Source organism: Ammospiza caudacuta, chromosome 14 (assembly GCF_027887145.1).
Source record: "Ammospiza caudacuta isolate bAmmCau1 chromosome 14, bAmmCau1.pri, whole genome shotgun sequence".
NCBI lineage: Eukaryota > Metazoa > Chordata > Aves > Passeriformes > Passerellidae > Ammospiza > Ammospiza caudacuta.
The window spans coordinates 1087853-1101451 of record NC_080606.1 but is presented as its reverse complement, the minus strand read 5'-3'; the positions used below and the strand labels follow the sequence as shown (position 1 = coordinate 1101451).

General features: G+C 59.8%; 2 protein-coding genes across 2 annotated transcripts; both read right to left on the bottom strand.

Moving 5' to 3' along the window:
- Positions 1-2967: 2967 nt before the first annotated feature.
- GPR119 (G protein-coupled receptor 119) lies at positions 2968-4008 on the bottom strand. Its single transcript, XM_058814324.1, has one exon. The coding sequence runs from the start codon at positions 4006-4008 to the stop codon at positions 2968-2970; it is 1041 nt and encodes a 346-aa protein (XP_058670307.1).
- Positions 4009-6393: 2385 nt separating this feature from the next.
- Positions 6394-13353, bottom strand: SLC25A14 (solute carrier family 25 member 14). The gene is made up of 9 exons (XM_058814180.1): positions 13290-13353; positions 13052-13199; positions 12220-12314; positions 10440-10525; positions 9564-9659; positions 9057-9181; positions 7832-7967; positions 7389-7469; positions 6394-6816 (listed from the first exon to the last, which is right to left on the bottom strand). Exons 1-9 carry the CDS (start codon positions 13351-13353, stop codon positions 6775-6777), a joined length of 873 nt encoding a protein of 290 aa, XP_058670163.1. The 3' UTR covers positions 6394-6774.
- Between the last annotated feature and the right edge of the window lie 246 nt (positions 13354-13599).

The window sequence follows — 13599 nt, the reverse complement described above, 5'->3', positions numbered from 1 at the left end:
ACGCCCCGCCCCGCGCGCCCCCGCTGCGCGCGCCCATTGGCGGGGCGGGCGCTGCGCGCGCACCGTGACGGGCACGTGACGGCGTCCGGCGGGGCGGGAGCGCGCGGGACCAGACCGGCTCCACCCCCTGGGCCAGGACTATCCCACCGGGACCGGCCACACCCCTCCGCGGCCGGCACCGCCCACCGGGACAGGCCACACCCCTCCAGGACTGGGATCATCCCACCGGGACCGGCCCCACCCCTCTGGGACAGGCCCCACCCCTCCGGGACCGGGACAGTCCCACCAGGACTGGCCCCACCCCCCGGGACCAGGACCATCCCACCGGGACCGGGAACATCCCAGCAGGAACATCCTGCCGTAAACACCTCACCGGGACAGGGCCGGCCACGCGGCCGCGGCTCCGCTGCTGTCGCCCGCCTTTCCGCCGCCCCGGTTCTGTGTTCCCCCCCGTGCCACTGCTGCTTCCTGGCGTGGGGCAGAGCGGCCCCCGGCTGTCCCCGGTGCCGCCCCGAGCCCCCGGTAGCGGAGCAGAGACCAGCCGGGCACAAGGGCGTTTGTTTATTCAGCGCGGGGCGGCAGCGGGGCAGGCGCCCCCCATCCTTGCCGGTGCCGGTGTGCAGCAGGATGGCTCCGTCCCCCTCCCGCCATGGCCGCCCCGTGCCCCCCTGTGCAGCCGCTCCCGCGCCGCCGCTCGGGGCCGCGGTCACCGCAGGCTGGAGCGGGACAGCAGCAGGAGCTCTCTGCGATGAGCGATGGGAGCAGGCCTGGCCCCACAGGGAGCGGCTGCCCCTCCAGGTTACCCAGCGGGATCTGGAGCTGTATCCGGGGATGGAGCCCCAGCTGTGCCGGCCTGTGAGCCCTTCCAGCCACGTCTTGCACAGCGAGGAGAGGGGTCAGTGCCACAGTGAGATGCCCAGAAAGGGACGCTCCACTGTAGGGGGAGTTCTGCCTCCAGCTGCACCTTGTCCCCCACCTGCACAGTGTCACAGAATCTCAGAATGGTTTGGATTAGAACTGAAGGCCCATCCCATTCCAACCCTCTGTCATGGGCACCTTCCATTATCCCAAGCTTCTCCAAGTCCCAGCCTGGCCTTGGGCACTGCCAGGGATCCAGGGGCAGCCACAGCTGCTCTGGGCACCTGTGCCAGGCCTGCCCACCCTCACAGGGAACAATTCCTTCCCAATATCCCATCCATCCCTGCCCTCTGGCAGCAGGAAGCTATTCTGTGTCCCATCACTTCAGACTCTTGTCCAAAGTCCACATTCTCCATCTCTCTTGTAGGCTCCCTTCCAGTGTCCCCTGTAGGTGCGTCTGGAGGTGTCCCCTCTCCCATCCAAGGCACTGCAGTGTGTTCATGGCGCTGAGCAGGCTCCCTGAGCCCTGATCCCACTTGGAACGAGCTCCTGCCCAGCCAGGGCTCCTGCTCCTCACGCCAATCCAGACCTGCAGCCTGGCCAGCTCAGTGACAGATTCACGCAGCAGAGCTGGCAGTCAGGGAGCTCAGGAAGCAGCACAAGGCCCATGTCCAAAGTGTCCCTGTTCCCACTGGGACCTGCTGCAGGAAGATGTTGGAGGGAAGCAGAGGCTCAGCGAGGATGAGGATGATCAAAGGCACAGCCAGCAGAGCTCAGGCATCACCGAGAACAGGCAGCAAATCCCCGTGCAGGGAGATGATGGGCTGAGCCCAGAGCTGAGGCAGGCTAGATCCACCCACCAGATCCCTACAGCAGCCCCCAGAGCAGCCCTCCCCCAGGGTCAGTGCCTCCACCCCAGCCATGAATGGTGTCTGCCACATGGGACCTGGTCCCAGGCCTTTCCCTGGCCGAGGGCAATGCCACAGAGGGCCTCTTGTTTAGAATCTTTTCAAGACACTTTTATTTTTCCCACTTTTTCTAGGATGGCAAGTTCTGGATGCAAGTGGATACAGCCGTGAGCAGTGTCTGCTAGTGGGGCAAGGACAGAGGTGGGAACAGCTGCTGTTTCATGCAGAGCACCCTCATTTTCAGCGTAATGTACTTTTTTAGCAAATAAACCTCTTCTAAGGGAAGTTTTCTTGTCGTGTGGATGGAATGAAATTATTTTATGAGAAGCAATTAAGTACAACTTTAGCCTCTGGCAGAGGCAGCCATCTGGCCACTAGGGCAGAAGGGGGTTCCCATGGGCAGAGTGGGTGTGCAGGGATCCTTCCAGTCTCAAATCCTGGGGGGACACAGCAGCTCTTCTTCGTGGGGAGCTCTGAAGCAGCCAATCCTCCCTCTCCTTGTTAGCCAGTTACTCATTGACTCACTTTACAGCCTGGGTAAACAGTGACAGCAGTGCCCAGGTTGTCCCCCTGCCCTGGGTTACACCAGCCCTCACACAGGCATGGTCACTGCCAAGCCTCTCTGTCCCCATCCCCAAACTCACCCCCTCACCTCTGCTCCACATAGGCACAGCCCAAAGCAGGGATGGCCCTGTGTAGAATTGAGAGGTGGGTTTGGGAAGGGAGGGGGAGCACCTGTGCTCCAGGAGAGTTAGGGGATGCTTCATAGCCTGCCCAGTCTTTGCTGCAGGGCCAAGGGGTCAGAGCCATCCTTGTGCCCACACCTGCCCCAGGAACAGGGGGTTTGTTGCCCATGGAGCAGGGGGGACACACCTGGCAGGGGAAGCTGGCTAGTGATGGGCAAAGGATCTTTTTCTGCAGAGTGAGTGGGAGAGCTTGGTCCAGCAGACACAGGGCTGCTCCAGCAGAGGCTCTCCAGGGAGCACCTGCAACCTGGGCTGCCTGGGGCTGGGGGGAACTGGCTCTGCTGGGGGCTATGGGGCGGGGGGCAGGCTGGAATCCGGCCACGATGGCGCCTGGAAATTAACATCCAGACTGGTCCCACCCATCTGTGATCTCCTTCAGAGCTGGCAGGCCCTGAGTTCATGGTCACAATGCAGGAGGGAAGCTGGCAAGCCAGAGACAGCCACTCCTTACCAAGTCAGTCCTGGAGCTCCAGGCAGGACACGGCAGGAGGAGCCTTTGTGTTTCTGCCCAGGAAACAGCGGCCGTTGCCCAGGTGGAGCAGGACCCTCCTCTTCACACCTGCAGCCAGCTGAGACAGCTGGAACTGCACGTCCTTCTGCCAGTAGGAATAGAGCAGCGGGTTCAGGAGGGAGTTGCCCAGCCCCAGCAGCCAGAGGAAGTTCTCGATGACTTTGTAGGGGAAGCACTCAGGGCAGGCCATCTGCACGATGCTGCAGATGAAGAAGGGCAGCCAGGAGAAGGTGAAGCATCCGATGAGCACGGCCACCGTGCGCATGGCCTTCATGTCACTGGTGGCACGGGGTGGGGGACAGCCGCCACCCAGCCCTGCCTGCTCCACCTCCTGGATATGCTGCACATGCACCGAGGCGATTTTCAGCATGTCACAGTAGAGGTAGAGGAAGAGGAAGAGTGCGGGGAAGAAGCCGAGGCAGAACATGGTGAGCATGTAGGAAGGCTGGAAGAGGTTGAAGAAGGAACATTTCCAATGGTTGGAGATCCTCTGGAAGTATGGGATGAAGACCGGGAGGAAGCCGATGATGGCAGCAAAGAGCCAGAGCCCCACCAGGCACAGCCCGACCCGCAGGCCTGTCACCAGCTGGAAATAGTGGAAAGGCTTCCGGATGGCCAGGTGCCTGTCACATGCAACCAGGATCAGGGACAGGATGGAGGCAGCACAGGAAGACATCACAAAAGCCATTCTCAGGATGCAAAACTGCTGGGAAGCAGGAAAGGGCTGGGAAAGCTCATCCACAGCCAGGCCCATGACTGTAAAGCCAACCATGGCATCCGCCAAGGCAAGATTGAGGACGAAACAGAGCCCCTTGGAGCCTCTCTTCCGGATGTGGCAGAGCAGGATAATGGCCACCAGCACGTTGGCAGCGATGATGAGCGAGGCCAGCACGGTGAGGATGGCTCCCAGGGCCCAGCTGGCCATGGCTGCCTCATGTGAGACACACCCCAGGGATGGAGCATCCCCAACACGATTGTCAGCCATCACTCACCTGGGGCCTCTCAGCAGGTGCAACTTGGCAGCAGGCACAGCCCCTCACTCTCCAGGGAGCAGGGCTGTCTCTGGGGGAGCAGCAGGAGCCTGGGGAGCAGGGCTGTCCCTGGGGGAAGCAGAGCTCTGCCAGTGCCTGCCTGCAGCAGGGACTGCTGGACTCGCTGCTGTGCCCACGGAGGTCCCTCCCCTCCAGCCACGTTTCCAGACAACCCTGGAGCAGGGGGTGAGCAGGGAGCACCTGGGCAGGAAGCTGCCGCGGTGGCACACGGGGCGGTGGCTGCCCCCCCAGGCACCAGGGGCTGGAGCAGAGCAGTGCCTGCTCAGACACAGAGGCTGGGAATGGGGACAAGCACAGAGTTCCCAAAGTCTAGCCCAGCTCGTGGGGCTCCTGGGGGTCACTGCCACACCCAGGACAGCTTCTTGATGCTGGGAGCAAGGAAACACCACTGACATCCTGCTGGAACAGCTGCCCTGAAAGCAACCTGGTTACAATGAGGAACAGCACTGACAAGGGATGTGTGCTCAAACAGATGGAGAAACATCTGCCAGCCTGGGACAGCAGCATTCACAGCTGGGAACCTGCAGTGCCCTTGGCAAGCACAACAGGGAGCCCAGGGTATCCTTGGAGAGGCTAAAACCAAAGAATTGCTGGAACCTGCACAGCAAAAAAAACACCACAACCCACAGAGGGCCCTCAGATCCAGGCAGACATGGACCTCAGAGCTGGTGTCTTCTGCCCACTCATGGAACCATGCAGAAGTAACTGGCTGCTGGCCCAAAGAGCCTCTCTCTGTCCTGGAGCTCTCCCTGCACACCCCTGCAGATCACCAGGCACAGCAGGCTGGCTCCAGGCTCCATGAACAGGTCATATCTGAAGGGAGACCTTGTCCATCAGTGACTGACCTCACTCCTGCAGGAGTTTGATGAACTTTGCTGCGATACTTCCAGTGAAATCTATGTAAGTGCTACTAACAGTAAAAAATAACCTATGCAGACACTCTCTCACTTTGCTAGTCATGAGTGTATTTACCTAATAGTGACTTGTAACGAAGAAATTAATGAAAACAAAGCCTCTGCAACTTTGTGCTACAGAACCCCACAACGCCCCTTACCCCTGACAGGGGACTCTGACCTTCCCAGGGTCTGACAGTGACGGCTCCAGCCCCCACACAGTGTCACAAGCTCTCCTGCCTCACGAGCTGGAAAAATCCCAGCTGCCAGGAAATGGGCAGGACTGAGCGTGTGTCTGTCTGTCTGTCAGTGACTGGGGGAGGGCGGCTGGGGCAGCAGGGGCAGGAGCTGGAGGGCAGGAGCTCGGCAATGGGGGCCCCCAAAACACCCGGGCTCTGCACTGCGGGCGCCCACGGGAAGGGTTGTGGTGGCCTTACACATCCTCTGCTTCTGTGTGCTCAGGGAGACATTTGGGGAGCCTTTGTCCTGATGCTGGACAGAGTCCAAACCCTTGGAATGAGATCAAGGACAAGGCAGAAGAGGCAGGGCAGTGAGGAGCAAGTACAGGCTGGAGCCAGTGCCCCCCTCTCCTGCTTTACTGCCACTGTTAGCTTTCGTGTATCAGCCCTAAACACTCCCTAAACACCTGGGGAGGGCTGACTGGTTCCCATGGAGCCTTCCACGCTGGAGTTCCACCCCCAGCCCTTCCCTTGTGTGCAGGAGCAGTTCCCACACAGTGCCTGGCACGGCCTGCACGGAGAGCCCTGCTCCAGGCAGGATTTCAGCCCAAGCTCAGTGGAGTCACCTTCCCTTCCCCTGCAGCTTCTACAGGCAGCTCGGACTTTGTAACACCAATTCCCCCCCATTTTCCCCAGCAGGATTTGGCTGAACATTCCTTGTATGACTTCCACACACACTCAGCTCACAGCAGGCTCAGCCAGGACGTGCTGCTGTGTCACCAAGGACCTTCATCCAAACCAAAGCCACCCCACCAAGAGGAAAGGGAGCAGGAACATAAAAAACATTTGCTTCCATAGCCATAAACATTAAAAAATAACCAAAAAATCAGAAGAGGATGACCAAAATATTCTCCTCAGCACCAGAACCACTATTTTCAAGTGCTGAGCTCACCTTTAAAGCACAGTACCTGTCTTTACAAATTATTTAAGCAAAAATAGTGCAATAATAAGCAGGAATTTAAGAGACTGAGGTTTGGCAAAATTGAGCTGAGAGGGCAACAGGGTCATTTTCTGATACTAACAAACTTGGGTTTAGAAACATCTCTACTGAAATGAATCCTACAGACTGTTTTTAAATAAATACATGGAGAATGAAAGGGTCTATAGCATGGTGAAACCACACTTCTGTGCTCTACAAGGGCAGACACCCCTGCAAGTGAATGAGCACAGATCCAAACTCAAGCCATCCAGTCAATAAATAATTTAATGAAGTTACAAGTTCTGCAAGAAACATGATGACAATGGCACCTTCATGGGCCCCGCCCCACGGGCACGGGAGGAGATCCACACCTGCCAGCCACGAGCCACAGTGCCCCAAAGGCCACTGGAACACACAGATCTTCACAGAAGATATTCCTGCAGGCCCAGGCACACGACACCTCCGGGTGGGAAACACACAGCTACCCCCATTGCCAGGCAGCTCGTGCTCCAGGGACCATGCATGTGGGGAGAGCCCAGCCCACAGGGACCAAACACCACGACATGGGGACAGTGGGATGAAGAGGGAGGCGGCAGCACAGCCCTGCTGCCAGCCCTGAGGATGACTCTGGTGAGATGAAGGCAGCTCTCAGAAGGGGAGGCGCTTCAACTGCTCGTATGTGATAAAAAACTGAAGGGAGCGTCAAGGAATTGGGACAGATGTGAGGCAGCTGCCTGGCAGGGCGGGTGGAGCATTCAGCTGGGCTGGACACCCATTCAGGGAGCTCCTTAAACCCACCCATGGAGCTCCCTGTCCAGGCAGCACAACCTGAGCTGCCCAGGTAGGACAGAGCTGGGAGAATGGACTCAGAGCAAACCCAGCCTTGCCCAGACCACTGGGAGAGGGAAGTGGCTCCAAGCCCAGACTGGGAGCTCTTTACAGTGAACTCCCCACCCAGTTTCAGCAGGCAGAATGCTCTGGCTCAGCACACAGCAGCACTGGTCCTGCATGGAGTCAGCACCTGCCTCAGCAGCAGAATGTTCCCCACAATTCCCTCCCAAACAGGAGCTCATCCAGGAATCTCCTGCAGCCCAGGCCATGCAAGGTCTCAGCCCAGCCCTCAGAGGCTCTACAGGGACCATCAGCAGCGCCCATTAGGGTCCCCAATGCACCCACTGGGGTGTCAGCTCTGCCCTGCCCTTCCCAGCAGGGTTCTCCCCTTGTCCCACCCCACTACCTGCCAGCAGCACAGGGAAGGATACAATGATGTTCCAGGGACCCAGACGAAGCCAGTTGGGCCAGAAGCCTTTGTAGAGTGCAAAGAAGCCCTCACTCTTCCATGTCTGGGAGGAGAGACAAAGGGATGAGGAGGCACACCGGGCCCACGCCCTGCCCACCTCCCTCCCCAGTGCCATGTGTGCCCCGCTGGCCCTGCCCAGCCGCTGCAGGGAGCGCAGGCCCGTGCAGGTGTGTGAAGCATCACCCACAGTCTCTGCACCCAGCTAACTGCCTCATGGCCTGAATTTTGCTCCAGGAGGCTGGGAGGATGCTCAGGCTCGCAGCGGCCTCAGGGAAGTGACTCCGGGCCCTCTCCCACCTCACTGATGACAAACTGCGTCACTGCGGGATCTCACTGCTCCCATCAGCGTGGTGCTGAGACCTGGCCAGCCTCCCAGGACAGGGACGTGCCCACCTGTCCCCTCACCTTGACAAGGCCATCCAGGGTGCCCTTGTAGAGCTCGGTGCTGCCCACGATGGCGCGCTGGTTCATCATCCGCGTCCGCACCACGTCCACGGGGTTGGAGGCGATGGCTCCCGCCAGCCCGCACGTGAAGCTGGAACTGCACACACCAAATCAGGGCAGGAACAGCCCTGCACACAGCCATTCCCGCTCAGACAGACACAAAATACCTTCCTCTGGACATTAGCAAAGGCATTTAGCAGTGGATGTGGGCTGCACTACTTGCTCCTACCGGGGGAAGGGGCAGTGGTGGGGCTGCCACAGGACCCTGCAGAGCTCAGGGGAGGAAAATGCTCAGCTCAGCTAAGCCAGACCCTCACCTGGTTCCACAGCTGGTTCCACAGGGCACTGGCAGCCCTGCAAGGGTCCCAGGTGCTGCCCAGGTGACACAGACCTGAAGGCACCCATGGGAGTGCACATCCTTCCCACCAGAACAAACATTTCTTTGGGAAGGAGGGAGGAAGAGCAAAGACACCAGAAAGGACCACAGAAATGCCAGTCTCCCCCTCCACAGAGGGCCTAGTGCTCCTCACCCTCAGCCCAGCTGGCAAAGCCAATGGAAGCACTGCAGCATCTGCACCATGGAGGTGAAAAAGGATTCCAGTGTTCTGTGCCAGCCCTGCCCAGAGCAGCTGACTGCAGCACTGACTGCTCTGGGTCCTGCCAGCTTTGTGTTTGCTCCTCTCCCAAGGCTCTTCCAGCACAGGCTGCAAGATCACAGGGTCTGGACAGGTGAGGACCAGAGACTGGTGCAGCTTTTGAGGGACTGGTACACGTGGCTACACACATGGATCTATGCCTGGCTCATACCAGGGCACAGATGTGGGGCAACATTTCTGTCATTAGCCAGCAGAAACCAAGCTGGTATTTCATGTCACCAAAGGATTTCTGCCAGGTCCTTCCCCAAGGAGGTCTCTGGGATGTGGGGATGGATTAGTGGTGGCCTTAGCAGTGCTGGGGAAACAGTTGGACTCAATGGTCTTGGAAGTCTTAACCAACCTTAATGATTCCATACCTGCTGCTAACTCTGAGCTGTTCCAGCTGACAGAGCAGATCCTTTGGAAGCACTAAGCCTGCTCCAGACCCTCTGGAAGCACTAACCCTGCTCCCTGCAGAACCAGACCAGTCACTCCATGAATGGTCTCTCCCCAGCCCTCATACAGCCCCCCAGCCTGCAGCAGGTACTCACACAAAGTGGGCAAAGATGGTGTCCCCCATGAGGCCTGACAGGATCAGATGCTTCTTGGTGATGTCGTAGACTGGCAGCTCCACCCCCACCACGATGGCCGCTCGCTGGGCCGTGGGGACAACACCCTGTGCAGCACAGACACTGTCACTAAGTGCAGCCATGCCCCAGCTCCCTCTCCTGACAGCCTCCCTGCAAGCACACCACCTGCTTCCCAGCTTTGCATCAAAGCCAAGGAGGATAACTCCACCCTGGCAGCGTTATTCCAGCTGGATTAACTCCACACTGCTTCCCTGCTCCCAGCACCAGCACATGGGAACTAGGCTGTCACCCCCTCACCTTCTGCACAATTTCAACACCAGAAAAGACTGTGTCCCACAAGAGCAGCAGTTTAAGGGGCCAGGAGGGGCTCCAGGTGTTCCTTGCTACAGAACAGCAGGAGAGCACCTGCTTCCCTAAGATTTGTCTTAGTTCTGCTGCTGCTGGAGGATTCTAGGAGTTGGTGCTCACTCTCCAGAGGCCTCGGGTGCCTTCCTGCTGGTAGATGTCAATGAAGCTGCCGATCATCCCGCCCTGGAACAAGCTGCCCTGAGCCTGCATTCGGATCTGAAAGAAAGGGAAGAGTCAGCAGGCAGACGTCTGCACCAGCACTTGGCCACAGGGCAAGGACACCAGGGACAGCAGCTCCATGGAACTCCTGGGAGTAGGAACAGAGCAGCTCAGAGCACACACTGTTCTCCACATCCCTCTCCCTGCAAACCACACCAACAAGGACAGCAGCAGGCAGGGGCAGGGTGGGGGCACAGGAACATGAGGAACAACGCTTTCCCCCTGAAAGCAGTCCCAGAAGGGGATCTACAGGGAGATGACTGGGGAGGTTCTCCAGGCTCTCTCTGCCCAGAGCTGGGCTACCCTGAGCCCAGGGCACCAGGCAGTCCCCACTGGGCTCTGCTCACTCCATGTCACAGGCAGGCCCTTGGGGCAGTGCCAGCACCGTGACCCAGGGGACAGGAGCAGCTGGCTCACCTGGCCAGGTCAGATAACACAGCTCCCACCCCTCACCAGCACAAATGTCATGTTGCCCAGAGAAGCTGTGGCTGCTCCATCCCTGGGAGCGTTCCAGGCCAAGCTGGACAGGGTTTGGAGCACCCTGCTCTAGTGTGAGGTGTCCCTGCCTGTGGCAGGAGGTGGAAGGAGATGGTTTTTCATGTCTGTCCCAACCCAAACCGTTCCAGGATTCTGAGGTCTCTAAGATCTGTGTTTTTAAACATCTATTAATGACCCTGGGCTTTGGTCCCCATTCATTAAAAAACCCCAAACAAGCAGAACTGGTGGCTCAGGGAGCACTGAGCTGCTCCTCCCACGGGTCCCACAGCCAGCCCTTACCTTCAGCACATCTGTGGGATTGGCCAGTGCAGAAGAGATGACCCCCGAGACCACCCCACAGATCACATTGATGAGCAACGTTTCATCTGCAACCAAGGAAAGAAGGTCAGACCCTCACAGGAGGGGCACACTAGGCTGGGTAGAGCAGCTCAGTTCTCAAATCAGATGGTGAAGCTGCAGGAGCAGAGCCTGGGCAGGTGCCACAGCCCATGACAGGTCTGTCCCCACATCTGTCAGGGACAGAAGGTGGCAGCTGAAACACTCAGCAATGCACTCTCAGAGGGTCTGACTGATGAGAAGGAAAATCATTGGACACGTGAAAATTGTGAGCAATTATTTGAGATTTCTCATTGCAGGGATGAGCCAGGACAGAGGCAGACAGAGAGGGACAACCCCATGTTTCCCCAGGCCCCCTGGATTTGCCTACACAGAGCCACCTGGAGCCAGCTGAGAATCAAGAGCAGGCAGGGAGTTAGATGTGATTAGTGCCAGGGAATAACCCAGATTCCAGGCCCAGAGTTAGGGTGATGGTTACATTGGGAAAACACACAGGCCTTTGCTGGTACTGACCACGACACCTCCCAGAGGACACCAGGCCACTGGCTGCCCCAGGCCTGTAGGGAGACAAACATTCAGGCATGGAGCTCACAGCTGAAAAGGCTGGAACAGCAAGGGGGGTGTGGGGACTGTGTACACAGCCAGAACCAGGCAGGGAGAGGCAGGGAGCAGCCCTGAAACGACCTCTAGAGTCACAGACTCTCTTGAGATGGAAAGATTCCACAAGAATCATCCAATCCAACTCCTGACCTGGCACAGACACCTCAACAATCCCACCCTGTGCCTGGGAGTGCTGTTGAAATGCTCCTGGAGTTCTGGAAACCTTGGGGCAGTGCCCCAGCACCCTCTTGGAAAAAACCTTCTCCTGATACCAACCTAAAGCTCCCCTGAGACAGCTTGGTATCGTTAGTGTGCTGCATTTCCCCCGCCCATCCCGCTTTCCCAGGCTGGAACGGCATCACACCATTCCCTCAGATCGGAGCAGGGATGGGAATCTCACCTGCAGGTCTCTGTGCTCCCTCAGGGAACATCCACCAGACTCTTGCTGCTCCACTCCCCGGGCAAGAGCTGCAGAGGGCTCAGGTCAAGGGCACTGGTGGAACCTCACCTTTACAGGCAGGGCCAAAGCCAGAGAGCTGGACTGCACAATTCCTATGTAGAATATGCCTAGCTGTGCCAGGGGAGACTCAGGTTGGACATCAGGAGGAATTTCTTCATGGAAAGGGTGGTCAGGCCTTGGCAGGGGCTAACCAGGGAGGTCTGGAGTCCCACCCCTGGAGGTGTCCAAGGAAGGACTGGATGTGGCACTCAGCACTCTCGGCTGGGAACAAGGTGGGGATCAGACTCAGGTTGGACGTCTTTTCCAACCTAATGGATTCTGTGATTCTCCTATGACTCTGTGAAAGGAAGGAACCTGGCTGGGAGGAGATGTTTGGGTAGGAGCCACAGGCAGTGCAGAGCACAGTGAGGTTCCCATCAGGATTGAATCCAATCCTTGCTCTCCCTGACAAACAAAAGCACAGCACCCAGTAATGGAGCTCCATTCCTGTGGGAATCTTGGGGTGGAAAGGACAGAGCAAGGAATGAGCAAAACACACAGCCCAGAGTGTGAGGCAGGGGAGCTGGGAGGGGCCCAGAGTGTGAGGCAGGGGAGCTGGGTGGGGCCCAGAGTGTGAGGCAGGGGAGCTGGGAGGTGCCCGTACTGCCCTTCCCCAACACCGACCTTCCATGCGATCCACAAAGAGCCGCTTCAGGCTCTGGTAGATGCCGATCTTGATGGTGCCATAGGACGCCTGTCTCAGCAGTGCCGGGGCGATCCTGAGGGGGAATGGACCCTGAGCATCCCTGCGGGCCAGCCCGGGCCACTCCCACCCACCCTCAAACTGCGGGGCCAGGCACAACCCAAACCCGCTGGGGCTCCAAGAATGCAGCTCTGCCCGGGTTACCCGGGATTGCCCCACGCAGCCCAGTGCCAGGGGATGGCACCCACACAGCCCTGGCCTTGCTCCCCGCCTCGGTAACACCGGGGGACTCCGCTCAGGGAGACGAGGCAGGGAGGGATCCAGGGGGTCACAGCAGCGTCCAGGGAATGAGGGGCCGGGATGGGCAGGGAGCAAGGGAGCAGAGGGATGCCGAGACAGAAGGTGGAAGAGGGGACCCGGGCTGGGGAGGGGGTGCCGGGAAAGCGGCAGGGCCGGGCAGAGGGGAAGAACCCGGGATGGGTGGGGGAGACCCGGGGAAGGCAGGGGGAGATGCCGGGGTGTGGGAGAGGTCCCGGGGTGAGCAGTGGGAGGGCCTGGGCTGGGCGGAGGGAGATGCCGGGACGGAGGGGGAACCTGGAACAGGCTGGCGGGAGCGAACATGACAGACGGGCCGATGCTGCGGCCGAAGAGGGAGCCCAGCACAGGCAGTGGGAGCTCCTGAGCCAGAGGAGGCCCGGGTGGATGCAAGGAGGGGCCGGCCGGGAGGCAGGTGGGTGGGTGTCCCGGTACGGATGGATGGGGCCCCGGGGGAAGCGGCACCCGCTGCCGATGGGCCCCGGCCCCGGTGCTCACCCCGAGTACAGGGCCCGTCCGCCCTCCTCGCGGCAGATGCGGAAGAGAGCGTGGAACATGCCCCGGTACCGCACCTCGCGGAACCGCGCGTCGGTGCTCTGGCCCTGCACCTGCAGCCGCGTCTTGGTGAGGTCCACGGGGAACGTGCCTGCGGGGATGGCGGGGACACCGGCCTCAGCGCCCGCCGGTACACTGCCGATCCCGCCCGTCCCGGTCCCGCCCCATCCCTGCGCCTCACCGAACTCGGCCACGATGGAGGCGAGCCCGCCATACACGAAGGGTTTCCAGTTGAGCGCGGACATCGCATGGCGGGCGGACACCGCCGCGCGCGCCGCCGCCACCGAGCCGGGACCGGAACCGGAACCGCGACCGGAACCGGGCCCTGCACCGCCGCGCCGCGCCTGCCCCCTGCCGGCACCGCGCCGGGACGGTGGGGGCCGCAGGGGCCGCCCGCGACCCAACCCCGCGGCTGCCTCGGAGCGGGCCCGGCTGCTCCGCGGAGGAAATTCCCCCTTGCGCCCAGAAGCGGCACGGACCCGCCCAGCGAA